The 13,778-nt window shown below is 42.9% G+C and overlaps 2 protein-coding genes across 19 annotated transcripts in view; both read right to left on the bottom strand.

The window, feature by feature from the left end:
• The window catches only part of LOC133452609 (receptor-type tyrosine-protein phosphatase S-like), an 81,846-nt gene extending 76,514 nt beyond the window's left edge, over window positions 1-5,332 (bottom strand). For all 18 annotated transcript variants that reach the window (XM_061732045.1, XM_061732046.1, XM_061732048.1 and 15 more), the window contains exon 1: window positions 5,028-5,332. The gene's annotated coding sequence lies outside the window, so the exon portion shown is untranslated. The remainder of the gene's footprint in view (window positions 1-5,027) is intronic.
• Window positions 5,333-8,783: 3,451 nt separating this feature from the next.
• Window positions 8,784-12,341, bottom strand: fem1a (fem-1 homolog a). The gene has a single exon (XM_061732044.1). It carries the CDS (start codon window positions 12,159-12,161, stop codon window positions 10,308-10,310), a length of 1,854 nt encoding a protein of 617 aa, XP_061588028.1. The 5' UTR covers window positions 12,162-12,341; the 3' UTR covers window positions 8,784-10,307.
• Between the last annotated feature and the right edge of the window lie 1,437 nt (window positions 12,342-13,778).

The raw sequence follows: 13,778 nt of genomic DNA, 5'->3' as shown, positions 1-13,778 counted from the left end.
TCAAATTCTCATTGTTAACTAGGAAGTTCATTTGTAAACCTTAGCCAACCCTGCCACCAGACACAGGAGTGAAGCAGCTCAATGCTTAAAGATGAGTTAAGGCTCAGAGAGGAGGATAAGAAAATCTTCAGATTTCCACTCTCCCCACTTTTAAGCATTTTGAAATTTTTGTGCAAAAAGTAGCTAACTAACTAAGCAAGCTGCATACGCCGTGGATTCATTGTCAGCAACTGCTTTCCTGTAGGTGTTGAACAGCGTTGTGTCTGCCTACTGACCTGCTTACATTCTGACCTGATGATGCTAGATGATGTCAAATGTTGGCTTTTCACCAAGAAGACCTGACTTACATTTTCAAGTTTTTTCTGTGGGTCCCTGAATGATTGAGTTCTGTTTAAAACAGACCCTTTCAAGATGTTTACCTTGAAACAGAAGGCAAACTCTCCCACATGAATCCCAACGGTCCTACTGGGATGCTTTACCTGTAGCAGTGATCAAAATGGATGATATGAGCACGCACTGCCCTTTTAGCAGGTGAAGTTTAATAACTGAAACACTCTCATGCAGGCAATAAGAATTAACATCCCAGTAAAAATGTCTGATAAAATCCAAAATACCCATCAAACAGTTCAAGACGTGCAAAAGCAAGAAGGGGTAAGTTTAACACAGTGCAACCAAATCTATGACGTTGCTACACAGCAAAGCAGAACTGTTCCAATAATAGCAAATTAAACAAAAGTAGAACTGTTTATGAAAGCTGCACCAAATAAAAGGAGGCCAAGTATCGTCCTATCACTTTATGATCCACAAACTCTGCAAATTTCAGAATCATTCCAATCTAAATTCATTAAACCTTACCTCAAAGTCAGAACTCAATCACACGTTTTCACTTCCACCCCATTGTCTACTATCTAAACTGTTTACCGTTCTGTCTTAATAAAAGCATCATGCAGAGCAAAGGACTTTGGAGAAGCATTCGTGTTCTCTCCCCTTCTGCAGAAGTGCAGAAGGGGAGAGAGGGAGGGAGGTTTGCTATCTTGACCAGGACTCCCTGGCAGAAGAGATATTGTATCTCAATGGGACTTTCCTGAATAAATAAAGGATAAATAAAATAAAAAAAAGTGCGAAAAATTATTCCAACCAGTCTTTGTGTCTTCTTTCGGCAACGAACTTGTTTAATGCTGTTTTAAACCTAACAGTGTTAAGGCTGTATCGTGCCAGGAGATACAGCCGAGTACTTGTCAAGTGCTTGAAGCAAGATGCACAGAATATTTGATTGTTTAAACATTTATTGGTGGCTAATTGAACATTTCAAAGCAGATGGTACCCTCTCACGTTCCTCGCTCTGATTAGTCAGATTCTCTCCTGCCTTATCAGCCATCTTGTCAGTCAGCCCTACCCATCTAATGACTCCTGTCAGTCAGGGACTGAAGTGTCAACCCGCTTCAAGAATTGCACCGTCTCCACACGTGATTGGTTAATGAACTGCATGCTTCAACATTTTGGAGTTCGCACTGAACACTCAGAAAAACTGTCTTGTCATGCGATGATGCAGAAAAGTCGATCAAAGAAAAAAGAACGACTTGATGAGGAGAATGAGTTAGCTGTTGGAAAAGGGAAGGGTTGATTAGAGGACAGGAAGAAAGCAGCAACAGCAACCTTCGTTTGCATACGGGAGGAGGAGGGGAGGGGGAGGGGTGACAATGAAGGTAAAGACGCCTTCAGATGTGGCAGTTATGACGAGAAGAGAGGCAAATGGCTGGAGACAAGAGGTGGAGAGGAGAGAAAGTAGAGGAGAGGTAGAGGAGCAGTGTGCATTATTCATCCCTGCTGACACATCAGAACCTCTGATTCATCAGGAGAAGGGCAGCGTTCTAGTCACAACCTATGTCTTAGCCTTCACTCATAGGTGCACACACACACACACACACACACACACACACATGCTCACGCTCACATACAATTGCAAATGGCCTCGTGGTTGCAAAAAGATAATTATGGGTCTTGCTCATGATAGAGGAATCCTCAAAAACACACTCTGATTCATACTTACATAAACAGGCAATTAGAGTAGATTCCACCAGATATACGAGTATTCTAACACGTTTTTATGCAAACAGAAATGGCTTATTTGCATAAAACCTATCCACTATATACAGTTAAGGACGGCAAAGGTGGACCAACTTTGAACCCATAACAATTTATCTATAATATTACATATACGATAATTATTTGTTGAACTCTTGAATTTTTACCTTTAGTGTTTTGCACTTGCCAGCAATGAATGTTGGGATTGCATGTATCATCCCGACACATACTGTATATGTAATGTAACTGGATGACACTTCATTTATCACTTGGCTTTTGTCTTTCTATTTTCTCAGCCCGTATATATAATTTTACAGGCACCTTACTACTATATTTTGATCATTTTTATTTTCTTCATGTGTGTTTCATTTTAATATTTATTTTCATTTTTATCGTTGCTCTTTATGAATACAAATGGCTTTAAATGACTCCTCTGGCAACTAGAAATTAGTAAAACAGTAATATAGTATGATCATATATCCATTAATATCATATTCAGTCATATAATATTCATTAAATGCTGACTTAATGTCCAGCCATACTGAAGATAATGCATCTCAAGAGGCTCCCTGGTTAAATGAGGCTTAAATTGAGGCATAAAAATCATGATTTCCTAAGACACCGTGGAAGATGGTCGCCTCCACTGTAAAAGCCTCCTTTAGGTTTCTTCTTTTTTTTAATCAAAGCTGTTTTTCATTTTACGTTGAACACAAAATGGTTTAAAATACTAAAATGGGATTATGTTTTGTTTTGGGGATTTTTTAATATATTTTTTTACATCAAGTTCTCAATAGTAAGAACGAGCATTGGAAATGTTATACGTCATTTCGTCCTTGTTGCCCTGCCATGAATATTTCAACGTGAAATATTCTCAGCAGCCTCCGAAGGACCAAGACAAGAAGCAGCTTAAAGCTCCCTGTTTGGGAGGATTTGAAAAGGTCAATTAATATCAATGGCGAGACAACAAGAAAGTGTCTGTGTGCTTGTAATACAGGTGGCTACGCTCACAGCATCAAAGTTGCGTGCTTTGATCGTCCCCTTCCTGCCAGCTGACTGGTCAAAAGCAAAGCTAAATGGACAGTGTCCAAGAGATTCTGACAAATTCAGGGATGGGAGGAACATGTTAGCCAAAGGAGGGGAGAAGAGAGCAGAGCGGTGAGGGGGAACACTGCTGCGTGAGGCTGGGAATGAGACTTCAATGAAGCCTTTGACGTGAAACCAAAGCAGCTCCACAGGGCCCACACGTTCAAGTCTGGATGTGTTTTACAGCAGTGTCTGTTTAGACGGAGCAGAAAAGCCTCTGAGGCTTAGCTCAACCCTGTTAAGTGCTTTCTAAAAAGTACCAAGCCATCACTGATTTCCTTACAATGTCTAGATGAATACATGTGGGTCCGAGCGCCTCTTGAGTCTCCAGACTGAAATGTTGATTTGTTTCCAAATGACAGACAGAGGAAATTAGACAGTTCAATTATTCAGCCTCAAGATCTCTGCTCATCGTTAAAGGTTTAGGACCTTGTGCACTCTTCTGTTTGACAGAGTGGAGAAAAGACAGAATTAAAAAGTCATGAGGGTGTACTAAAGAGAGAAATCCATGCATAAAAATGAGTGATTAAAATAGTTAGGGATGTGGAAATGGACTGGAACAATGACCAGCAAAAGCACAGATCCCAGGGGGAAAGTGATCCATCTGTGTGTGAGAAGCAAGACCTCCCTAGTAGGATTCACCACAACAGTGTGATTTTCCACTTTAAGCCAGCCAGCGGAAATACAGAACACCTAAAACATGCATTAGAAGTTTATGTGGTTAAACCCCAAAAACAAGTAACAGCCCACGGAAAATGTGTCAGGATGAATGGATATATGATTGAATTACGCCGGGCCTGCATGCTTGAGCTGATCCGTTCAAACCAAATTCTTCTAGATGCATTTATAAACACATTAGAGCTCAGTGGACTAATAACACCGGCCATGCGTGCAGATGGGCTTATTTCAAATAAAGCTAGAGAGCAGCAGATGCAGCAGCCACTCTATTGTCTAGGAAACAGTCTCGCTAAATAAGTCCATCCACTTCGCCACCTGGTGCCTTCCACATCAGAAACCATCCTAATATTAACATAATGGCTCACATGCATTCTTAATGTGTCGATGAGACCCTGCACGGAAGTGTGCAGGACGACATTATCATAAAGAGATTCTTGCTTTGCTGTGGCCTCATAGGAATATAAATACAACGCGGTAAGAGTTATTCACTGCACATTTTGAATGCATTAAGCAAATCTTGCAAAAATTATTATTATTATTATTATTTTCTTCAGTTAGTGTTGTTATTTTTTTTGTGTTCAAAATAAAATAAAATAAACCTGACTCGGCGTCAGGCTCATTGTTCCTGGAGGATGCTTCACAAGCTCGTTAATAAAAAAAGACACTTTAAATGAGCGTGGATGAGGAACAAAGGCTTCACCAGTCTGTGAGAGTCCCTAAGGCTGATTTATGGTCCCGCGTTACACCGACGCAGAGCCTGCGGCGTAGGGTACGCGGCCCTACGGCGTAAGCTCTGCGTCGATTTAACGCGGAACCATACGTCAGGCTTGAACGCTGCACATCCAGCGATTAGGAGGAAGAAGAGGAGGAAGAGGAGGAGGAGGAGGAGGAGGAAGAGGAGGAGAAGGAGGAGGGGGGGAGATGGGAGGACGCGCACTGTTGCCAACCAGCCTGATCTGCAACAACCAAACGGGGCTCTGCTTTCTCCCCACACCTCCAGAGCAAAGTCACATGAGAGGATGTAAGGGGATATAACACAAATATGACTCCTGGCCCCACTCGGGGCCAGCTGGTTAGTTTCGGGGGTGGGGTTGGGGGGGCTCCCCTGCAACCCTGCAGGTGAGTGCAGGCAGCCTGGGTGGGTGGGGTGCACCAGCACCCTGCTCAGAAACCAGGCTTACCTTGGTAGGAAGCGCTCCGTCCTCCATGTGTGTGTCTCTGCAGCTGGGATGGATGGATGGATGGAGGTAATCCAGCGGCAGCAGCTCCACTCACAGCAGGCTCTGTCTCCGTGGAGGCTGCATGCCCAACAGTCCCGGTCCTGGTCCCGGTCCTGGTCCCGGTCCTGGTCCCGGTCCTGGTCCTGCGTCCTGCGGCGGGTCACGGCGGCTCCTCAGCCCTTCGGTCGGGAGACCATCGCTAATAAGTCGGCCTCAGACACTGCTGCTTGATGTCATTGATACTCCCTGCCTCCTTCCTCAATGCCCTCCCTCTTCCCTCCTGTACTCTCCTCCCTCCCACCACAACCCCCCATCAAGCTCTGCTCTCTCTTCCTCTCTCTCAGGATCCCTCCTCCCTCTCCTCCTCCCCCCTACACATTACGTGATGCAGCCAAGGTCTCCAATAGCAACCACATCCCCACCCATCCACCCACCCACCCATCACCCACCCATCACCCCTATTACCCCCATCACCACCTCGCATCCATCCCGCATCCTCCTCCAGCTCTCCCTGGATCCGCGGCTTGCGCAGCAGATATGGCTGCAGAGGTAACTTGTTCTCGTCACACTGAAAAAAATAAACCTAGGTGCATGTAAATATAACATATTTAAATCTGTGATATTAACAATTGAAAATGAAGTTTGTTGCTTTACATGAATACATCTAGTTTTGAACCTAATCTGCATTTGTTCAAAAAACAAGACACTGTGTATTTTTTCCTTAATAGTATTTATGTAATCCCAGGCAATCTTTTCATTCACACACAAACAAGCAATGATCTAGTTGTGTTTACCTTTCCTTTAACAATTTTAATCTATTGGGCAGATTGACCAACGTTAAGATGAAACATGCTTTATTTGTTTAAGTAAAGCACAACAGTAAAAATATCTTGCTTGATCTACTTTAAAAAAATTAAGGCAACTTTTTCGCATGATATTTTTATGTAGATCAAGAAAAACTAGTCTTTGTATAAACTACTTCATTTTTAGTATACACAAAACTCATTTGCAAGTAAAGTCAACTTAATTTTTGCAAGTAAAGTCACTTTTTTATCCCTTTTTTTGTTTTTTTTTCTCTTTTTTTCTTCTTTTTTTCTTTTTTTTCTTTTTAAAGTAAACTTAATTTTGATAAACAAAGTAAACTTAACACAATTAAGTTGACTGTACTTGCAAAATGTATTATTTACATACATACAATGAAGTACAAAGATTAGTCTTTCTTGATCTACATAATAATCTCATGCAAAAAGTTGACTTATTTTTTTTAAGTAGATCAAGCACAATATTTGTATCAGTGCAGTTGGTGGCTGATTTTTTTCCACTGTGCTCCCCAGGGGGCTAAAATGAAGATAAGCACCTTGCAAACCCAAGATTCCCATATTATGGGGTCTAATTATAGCTGCTGGCAGGAAGACAGCACTAGAGTCCGGTATTAGCTCTCACAGAGCAGAACTCCCACTCTAAATGAGTGCTGGGCTCTCAAAAAAGATAGGAAAAACACTTGGGTTGAGAACATTATGTTTTGAATTAATAATTGAGGGAAATCATACAAAAATAGCATTTGTTATGACAATATACACTGAGCGAAAAAAGCCTTCCGAATGGTTATTGTGTGCAAACACACACTAAGTAATTAAAGCCCACAGCTGTAGGATGTAAGTTTTAATACATGAAGGGATGTTCATATTTTATTAAAGGTTATGAACTTTGTAGAATTAAAATATTTTTCAATATGTATTCAACTCCGTTAATGAGGTCACACTCTATTGTATTATAAATCTGTAACACATCTATTATTAATATCAAAGAAATTAACTGAACGTGTTTGTCTTAATGCACCTTTAGTTTGGGTTTGTTCCACCCACATGCTGTGGAGTGAAAAGCCTTTTTTTGATTGTTTTTTTGCTTGGTATCAGATTTGTGAAAGATTAAAGTAGCTTTGCAGATATCTGCTCTGTGTTTTGACTCAACTCTCTCTCTCAGTAATCCTAGTAAACTTCTACCATGAGATAACTTGGCTGGAAGGTTGTTGGCAGGCACCGTAGGAAGAAAGCATTGCCGTGGACCCGTGAAGTCAAATTCTCTGACAAAGGATGAGTGCACTGCATTGTTCTACCTCTCCTCCAGCAATGTGAACAATTTGGTAAAAGGCAGGACGGTGCAACATTAATTCATGCGCTTGTAGCCATGTTTGCCATTAAAACAACTTGCTCTGGAATACAGTAAAACAAGTAAAATCACTAACACATATTACTGCAGATGCATATATAATTTGATGTGTGTGATTAAGGTCACACAATAATACAATATTAACCAGAGGGAGACATTTTTAAGGTGCTTAGGAATGGCTTTATTTCTGTCCTGCTGACCCCAGGACACGTCTCTGCATCAGCAAATGTTGCCAATCACGACTTTATCCAGAGATATTATATAACTAAATGTTTAGTCCCTGTTTAATAAAAGCCAGTCTTACAAATTCAATCTTTTTTACTCTTCTATGTAAAAACTGCACCAAAGAGTATAAAGGAGAGACCTATAAATCAACTGACACACAATTTCTGACCTGATAAGCTGCTTTTTTTCTTTTTTTTTAAGAATTTCCCCTCAGCACAAAAGACACAAAAGGTTTCAGTTGATTGATTTTGTTTGTTGATAGTGACATCTAGTGGGGAGATAAAATCCTGCATTTTCTTGAGGAGAGAAAAAACACACAAGGCTCATGAATCCAGTCAATATTTTTGATCAGCTCCTTTTTTTTTGAGCATGTGGAAACCTTCAAAACAAAACAAAAGTTTGATTGGGAATGTAATGCAACATATTACACATTTGTAACTTTTCTCATGTCAAGATTCACTTTTGTTTGCTTTGCTCTTCTATTTTTATTTGTATAAAAGCCATGAGTCAATGACCAACTTTCCATCTTCTGCAGAAAGGTCATTGCATTGGACATTTTGTGAAACAAAATAAGAGGCTAATATTCAATTTCAGTTTAATGACGCCACTTCAGGAAAGTGACTGCATGTTGTCATGAGAACATGAACCGCAGCGTTCCAGCTGGAGTCGGTCATATCAGTCACGATGACACCTGTTACAGAAACAGCACAACTGATAAGAAATATCCAGGGTTACATTTCCAGCAGTATCTACCCACTGGTGTCTGTTTCCCATCAGAATAAAGCGGTCTGTGTTGTCTGTGCGCTGTCTCTGCCACTCACCCTGGGATCTGCATGACCGGATTACGTTACAGTATTCCCATTTCCAGAGTTGGAGCTGGGGAAAAAGATCCCTAAAATTAGCAGGGTGGTGCTCTGTCTCTATCACTGCCCCGTAGCGGTGACGTTAATTGCACTCTATTTTTACCTTGAAAGTGCAGGACCCAGAAAGATCACGTTTCTGTTATGCTTTAACGCAGCATCCCTAAGTGTATGCGAGCAGTGCAGGGACGGGACATAACGACCAGAAATGAGTGGTTGCTGATTAACAGTTTGTATTATGTACTGGCTTTTGTGAAAGCCCGGAGGACTTCACATGTCCTGCAACCATATCAAATAGTGTAAATCTGCCGACACTGCCACCACAGGAAACAGCTCTGAAACCAAATATTTGGAGAGAAATCAGAGCACAAAAATGGGACAAAGCTTCAATTTCTAAATCGAAAGCACTCCCAAATAAAAATCATATAGAAGAAACAAGAAAGCAGAGATCATCCACACAAGCTCTGTTGTAACACTGAATTTTATTCAGGTATCCAACACACTTTTGCTCTCCAGTTATCATCAGTGAAATGAGTTGGTTGAGTAAGAAAGGCAGCAGCAGTTTGTAGCCCAAATATCACACGAGACCCGAGATGTGTAGAGCCTCTCACCATGCAGTCAACCTGGTGGTGCTTAGCACATACAGACAAAACATAATGATAACAGAAGATAAACAAGAGAGTCTGTTAAACATAAGACTAAGATGCCATAGTCATTTGCTCTATTTCTTTTACTTGCATCTGAGGTTAAAGTGAAACATTCACTCCGAACAGAGGCAATATGAGATCTTTAACTGTAAATCTGTGACTAGGATCGATGCAGTCGGCTGGGCCGGGTTTGTACCCTATAAATATCTGAAGCTGGCTCCTTCACATTAAACTGTGCTGCTGATGTGATCATCCAAATAATGAGTTGAAGGCACGCTTCAGGTTGAAGTCTGAAACTCATCAGTTAGATGGAAGCAGAAATTTAAGATGAAATTCTTGAAGAATCCATTAGAAAAAAAGACAACTTATTGTGAATGAACCAGCTCGTGTCAATAGTCAGTAAAATAAATGTGCGGCTGCAGAATGTTGACACCAAAGATGTGTTTATACGGTGAATGTTTGGCTCGATAAACCTCTGACTGAGATGAGTTGCATAGGTTAGAAAAGCCAGTGTGGACTGAGGAGTAGTCGACAAATAACAGTACCGCCCTTTTTACACAGTCAATTTGATTTCACTCATCCTCAGTCTCAAAATCTTTCAAGCAACGGCTCTCCAGACTGACAAAACGTATCACAGCCTAAAATGTAAAAGGATTACTGACCCCCTGGGTTGGGAGTTTAATTTCCTTGTTTTAAGTCATCATCTCTGCTTAAATATAAGAGGATATGTTTTCACTTTCCTTTCAGTTGACAGTCAGTAACAGAATGTTTGGCACAATCATTTCAACATGTTTCCAACATCAAAGAGACACAGCAGATAGTTTTATGTGAACAGGTGAGCAAACACTTTCTGGAAAACGTAGCCAGCAAGTGTTTCAGTTTGTTCAAATAAACGTCCTATCTGAATAAATTTGCAAAACACGAAGTGGGCAACAATATTCACACTTCATTTTCATGCACAGTGTGTGGATACTTTGATCGATTGCTTTACATAAATAATACCCAAACTCATCTCTGAGCCTCCTACAAACACACACAAGCACGGCCGTGTCACAGCTCTCCATTTGTCATGGGAGAAAGTTTTGTTCAATATTAAACAGTAGTGGAAAACCAATTACTTTAAAATTCTGCGCGACTTAATGTTAGAGTAAAACAAGGATTGACCAGATGTCAGTGACAAACGTAAGCCTGCAGGGCGAAGGATTATTGCTCTGGTTTGGTCAAGGCTGGTACAGCCGGGAGTGGAGAGAGATGGAAAAAAAAAATGGTTTGGAGAAAAAGTTGTTTAAAGAATGAGTAAGAACAGAAAGAGAAGTGCAGGGGTGCCCTTTCAGGGAGAGTCAGTGCAGTTCAATGAAAGCCTCCATCTCCTTGGAGATCAGTCCCCTGTAAGGTAGTCTGTGCCTCTCGATTGCACGAGCTGCCAGGCACTGAAGGGTAATGTAGTTAAGCGGGTAAAGAGCCGGGTTCCCGCTGCTGTGCTCGTCCAGTAGCTCGTGGGCCGTCTTCCTCTGTGCATTTGTGGCGTCAAAATGACCTCCGGCCTTCATGAGCAGGGCCATAATCTCTGGGCAACCATTGTTAGCAGCAATGTGCAGCGGCGTGTTGTTCTCACAGTCACGGGAATCCACATCGGCCCCACACTCCAGCAGCAGCGTTGCCACGGCCTGAGAGGGGAAGCGGCCGACGGGGTAGCGGCCGACGGACGTGGTTTCTTTGTCTACGGCCATGTGGAGAGGAGTGAAGCCGCTCCGACCTCTGGGGTTGAGCTTCAGCAGCCGGTACACCGTGTGCTTCTTCTGATGCTCCTGCTCGGGGGTGCACTCAAACTTTTCCAGTAGAAAGATGAGGTGGAGGATGATGAAAAGGGCCTTGGTGAACTGAGGGGCTTCCGGCGGGTTATCTCTCTGAGCCACAGCTCTTTCTATTTCCCTCAAACTTTTCCCCAGCACAGTCATCAGGTCTTGGAAGGTGATGCTGGTTGACAGGGCGCCTTTAGCCCTGTCCTGGAGGACGAAGGAGAAGAGCTCTGCAAAGGACAAGAAACTGGCAGCCGTCATGGGGCTCAGAGGATCCAAATTGCTTTGCTGCATATCTAAAGCATATTTCCACAGACTAATACAGCGCTCAAAGTTCCCCGAGTCGGCGTACACAGCTCCCCTGTAGCGGATGTAAAATGAAGTGTCTGGGTGGGACGGGCCCAGGATGCGCTCACGGACCAGCAAGGCTTGCATTCTCATCTCATCGGGGTCGGTGATCAAAGCTTCCAGTTCCTCGGCCGAGCTCACTTCCTGAGCACAGCCGTAGGCGGAGATGGGGGGGCCGGGTGGAGGTTTGTCCAGACACCCCGTCTTATCAACGGGCTGCCTCAGCTCCATGGCTCTTCTCCAGTATCTCATGGCTCCTAGCAGATCACGTTTTTTATCCACAAAAGTAGCCCCCAACAGTTCCAGCGCGTCCACCCTCTCCTCCCTGGAGGTCTGGGGCTGGTGAGCCAGATACTCCACGATCTTGGTGTGGCCCGTCACGCTGGCGGCCAGCAGCGGGGTCATGCCGTAGCCGTCCTTCTCCATGCGGGCGTTGCACTTCAGCAGCATCTTCATGATCTCCAGACTGCCCGACTCGGCGCAGTCGTGCAGAGCCGTGTTCCCCTTCACGCTCTTGCGGTTGACGTCGGCCCCGCGGTCCAGCAGGAACTTGGCGATGTCCTTGTGGCCCTTGTAGCAGGAGATCATGAGGCAGGTGTGGCCGTGGCGGTTGGCCACCTCCATGTCGGCCCGGTGCTCCACCAGGTACTTCACGATCTCCAGGTGTCCGTCGAAGCAGGCGGCCCGTAGAGGGGTGGAGTTGGTGAGGGTGGCGTTGTTGACGGCGGCCCCGCGGCGCAGCAGCGTGCGGACCACGGGCAGGTGCCCGGCGGCCGCGGCCGCCCACAGCGGCGGCGCGCCCTCGATGGTCTCCCCGTCGAAGTTCACCGAGCCGCCCAGCTCCACGCTGGCCCGGCACTGCTCCAGCAGGTAGTCCACCACCTCGACGTGTCCGTACCGCGAGGCTATCAGCAGAGCCGTGCCCCCCTGGGTTTTCTCCCCCGCCAGAGCCTCCAACTCCTCGGGAGTTTTGTTGCTCATCAACTTCTGGAGAAGTTTCAGCTTACCATCTCTGGCCGCGTTGAACACCGCCGCCGTTATATCCATGTTTACAGACGTTGTGCGGCGCCGCTGAACGCCGATCCCATAACCACGCGTTTGAGAAAAAGTGACAATTCCAGTTTTATACACCGTAGACCCGGGGTTTTAGTGTGGACTCGGTTTCGAGCTGACATCTTTCTGCCATTTTGAGGCTTCTGTCAAGATGGCGTTGCTGTGGTTCGGGGTTTGACAGGTTTGTGTGTTTATGTTTTCAATAGGGCATTCTGGGTAATGTAGTTTTGACAGAATTCTCCGTCTCGTAAGTGTAGGGTGTATTACATGGTAAATGAACTACATTTCCCATAAAGCAAATAACTTCTATTGCCTACCGGTTAAGGGCTTCGTTTGTTATGGTTACCAAAAAGGGCTATTGTCCCCCCCCCCCGACTCACAAAAACTAGTAATACAGTAACCACTTATAGTACCATGAATGATACCGAGTAGTTGTCAAAGTTGAGATACTTTACTGAAAAAGTCGTGTGACATATGATTTCAGATTTTATGTGCTTGGATAAATCATACTTTGTCTTATAGGCTGATAAAGTTATTATTGTATGATTCTTATAATTATTACAGCCCTACAAAAGAGTGATAAACTAATTCATGAATACATTTTTTTTTAAATTATATTTTCCTTTACATTTATTTATTAAAAACAAAAAAACATAAAACATCATAAAACATCACAATGGCCACTCCTCCATGCTTGCAGAGAGTTGAGGTCAGATGTTTAATGCACCTCCAAGGTGCAGTCATTTCAGTTTGAACTCATTGCTATTTGAACTTTCTACAACTAATGAATGCAATTATATCAAACTACAAACCACCCCTACCACATCTTCATCCAAGTCATGAGCAGGAGTCGGTCTAAATTACATCTATGACTGAGTAAAGATAAAAATAGCTTCTATCTCATAAGCATGTGAGACCTTCTGGACTGTAAGCATCATCCACCGCTAAAAGCATCAGTAGTTGGTCAGGGCCCATCACTTATGTAACAATAATGGTAATAAAGTGCCAATAATGTACTTTTTGTACTTAGTTTGATTACATTTTTGAGAAATGCATAGCTACAAGCAACTGATGGTTTCCATTGTTAAGACTCTCTTTTTAAAGAAAAGGTTTACGTGCGGAAACAGACTCATACAAAATGATACATGTATCAGGAATGTTTACTTTTTAATGGTATCTTGTTTACAAGTGTAACAACAAAAGAACTGTGATCATTAGAAATACCACCGTCAAACAGCAGAACATTTACAAAACATCTTAAATTCTGTATTTTATCTGTGCAGAATGTTAATGTTAAGCAGTTTCACAGTTATACAACCATTAAAACTAGTTCAGGATATGATACTAAAAAGAAAATGGATTATAAAAAAAACATACAATGTAAGACATCTAATGAGATCCATAGCTAAAGGTCAGAGAGGATATAAGTTAAATAAAAGTGTAAAACTGACTTTACAGTGTCTCTGGGATAATCTATATGACCCTTTGAGCGGAGAAGTCTAAATACTCTAAATACCTGCACCAGCTTCTTTAAAGATTACAGAATGAAGCTCACAATGAAAAGAAAAACCCTTAGCGGAGACGAAGTGGGACTTAGTGGGGCTGTTTTGT

Source organism: Cololabis saira, chromosome 10 (assembly GCF_033807715.1).
Source record: "Cololabis saira isolate AMF1-May2022 chromosome 10, fColSai1.1, whole genome shotgun sequence".
NCBI lineage: Eukaryota > Metazoa > Chordata > Actinopteri > Beloniformes > Belonidae > Cololabis > Cololabis saira.
The sequence above is the reverse complement of the archived record's forward strand: the minus strand, read 5'-3'. Positions and strand labels throughout refer to the sequence as shown.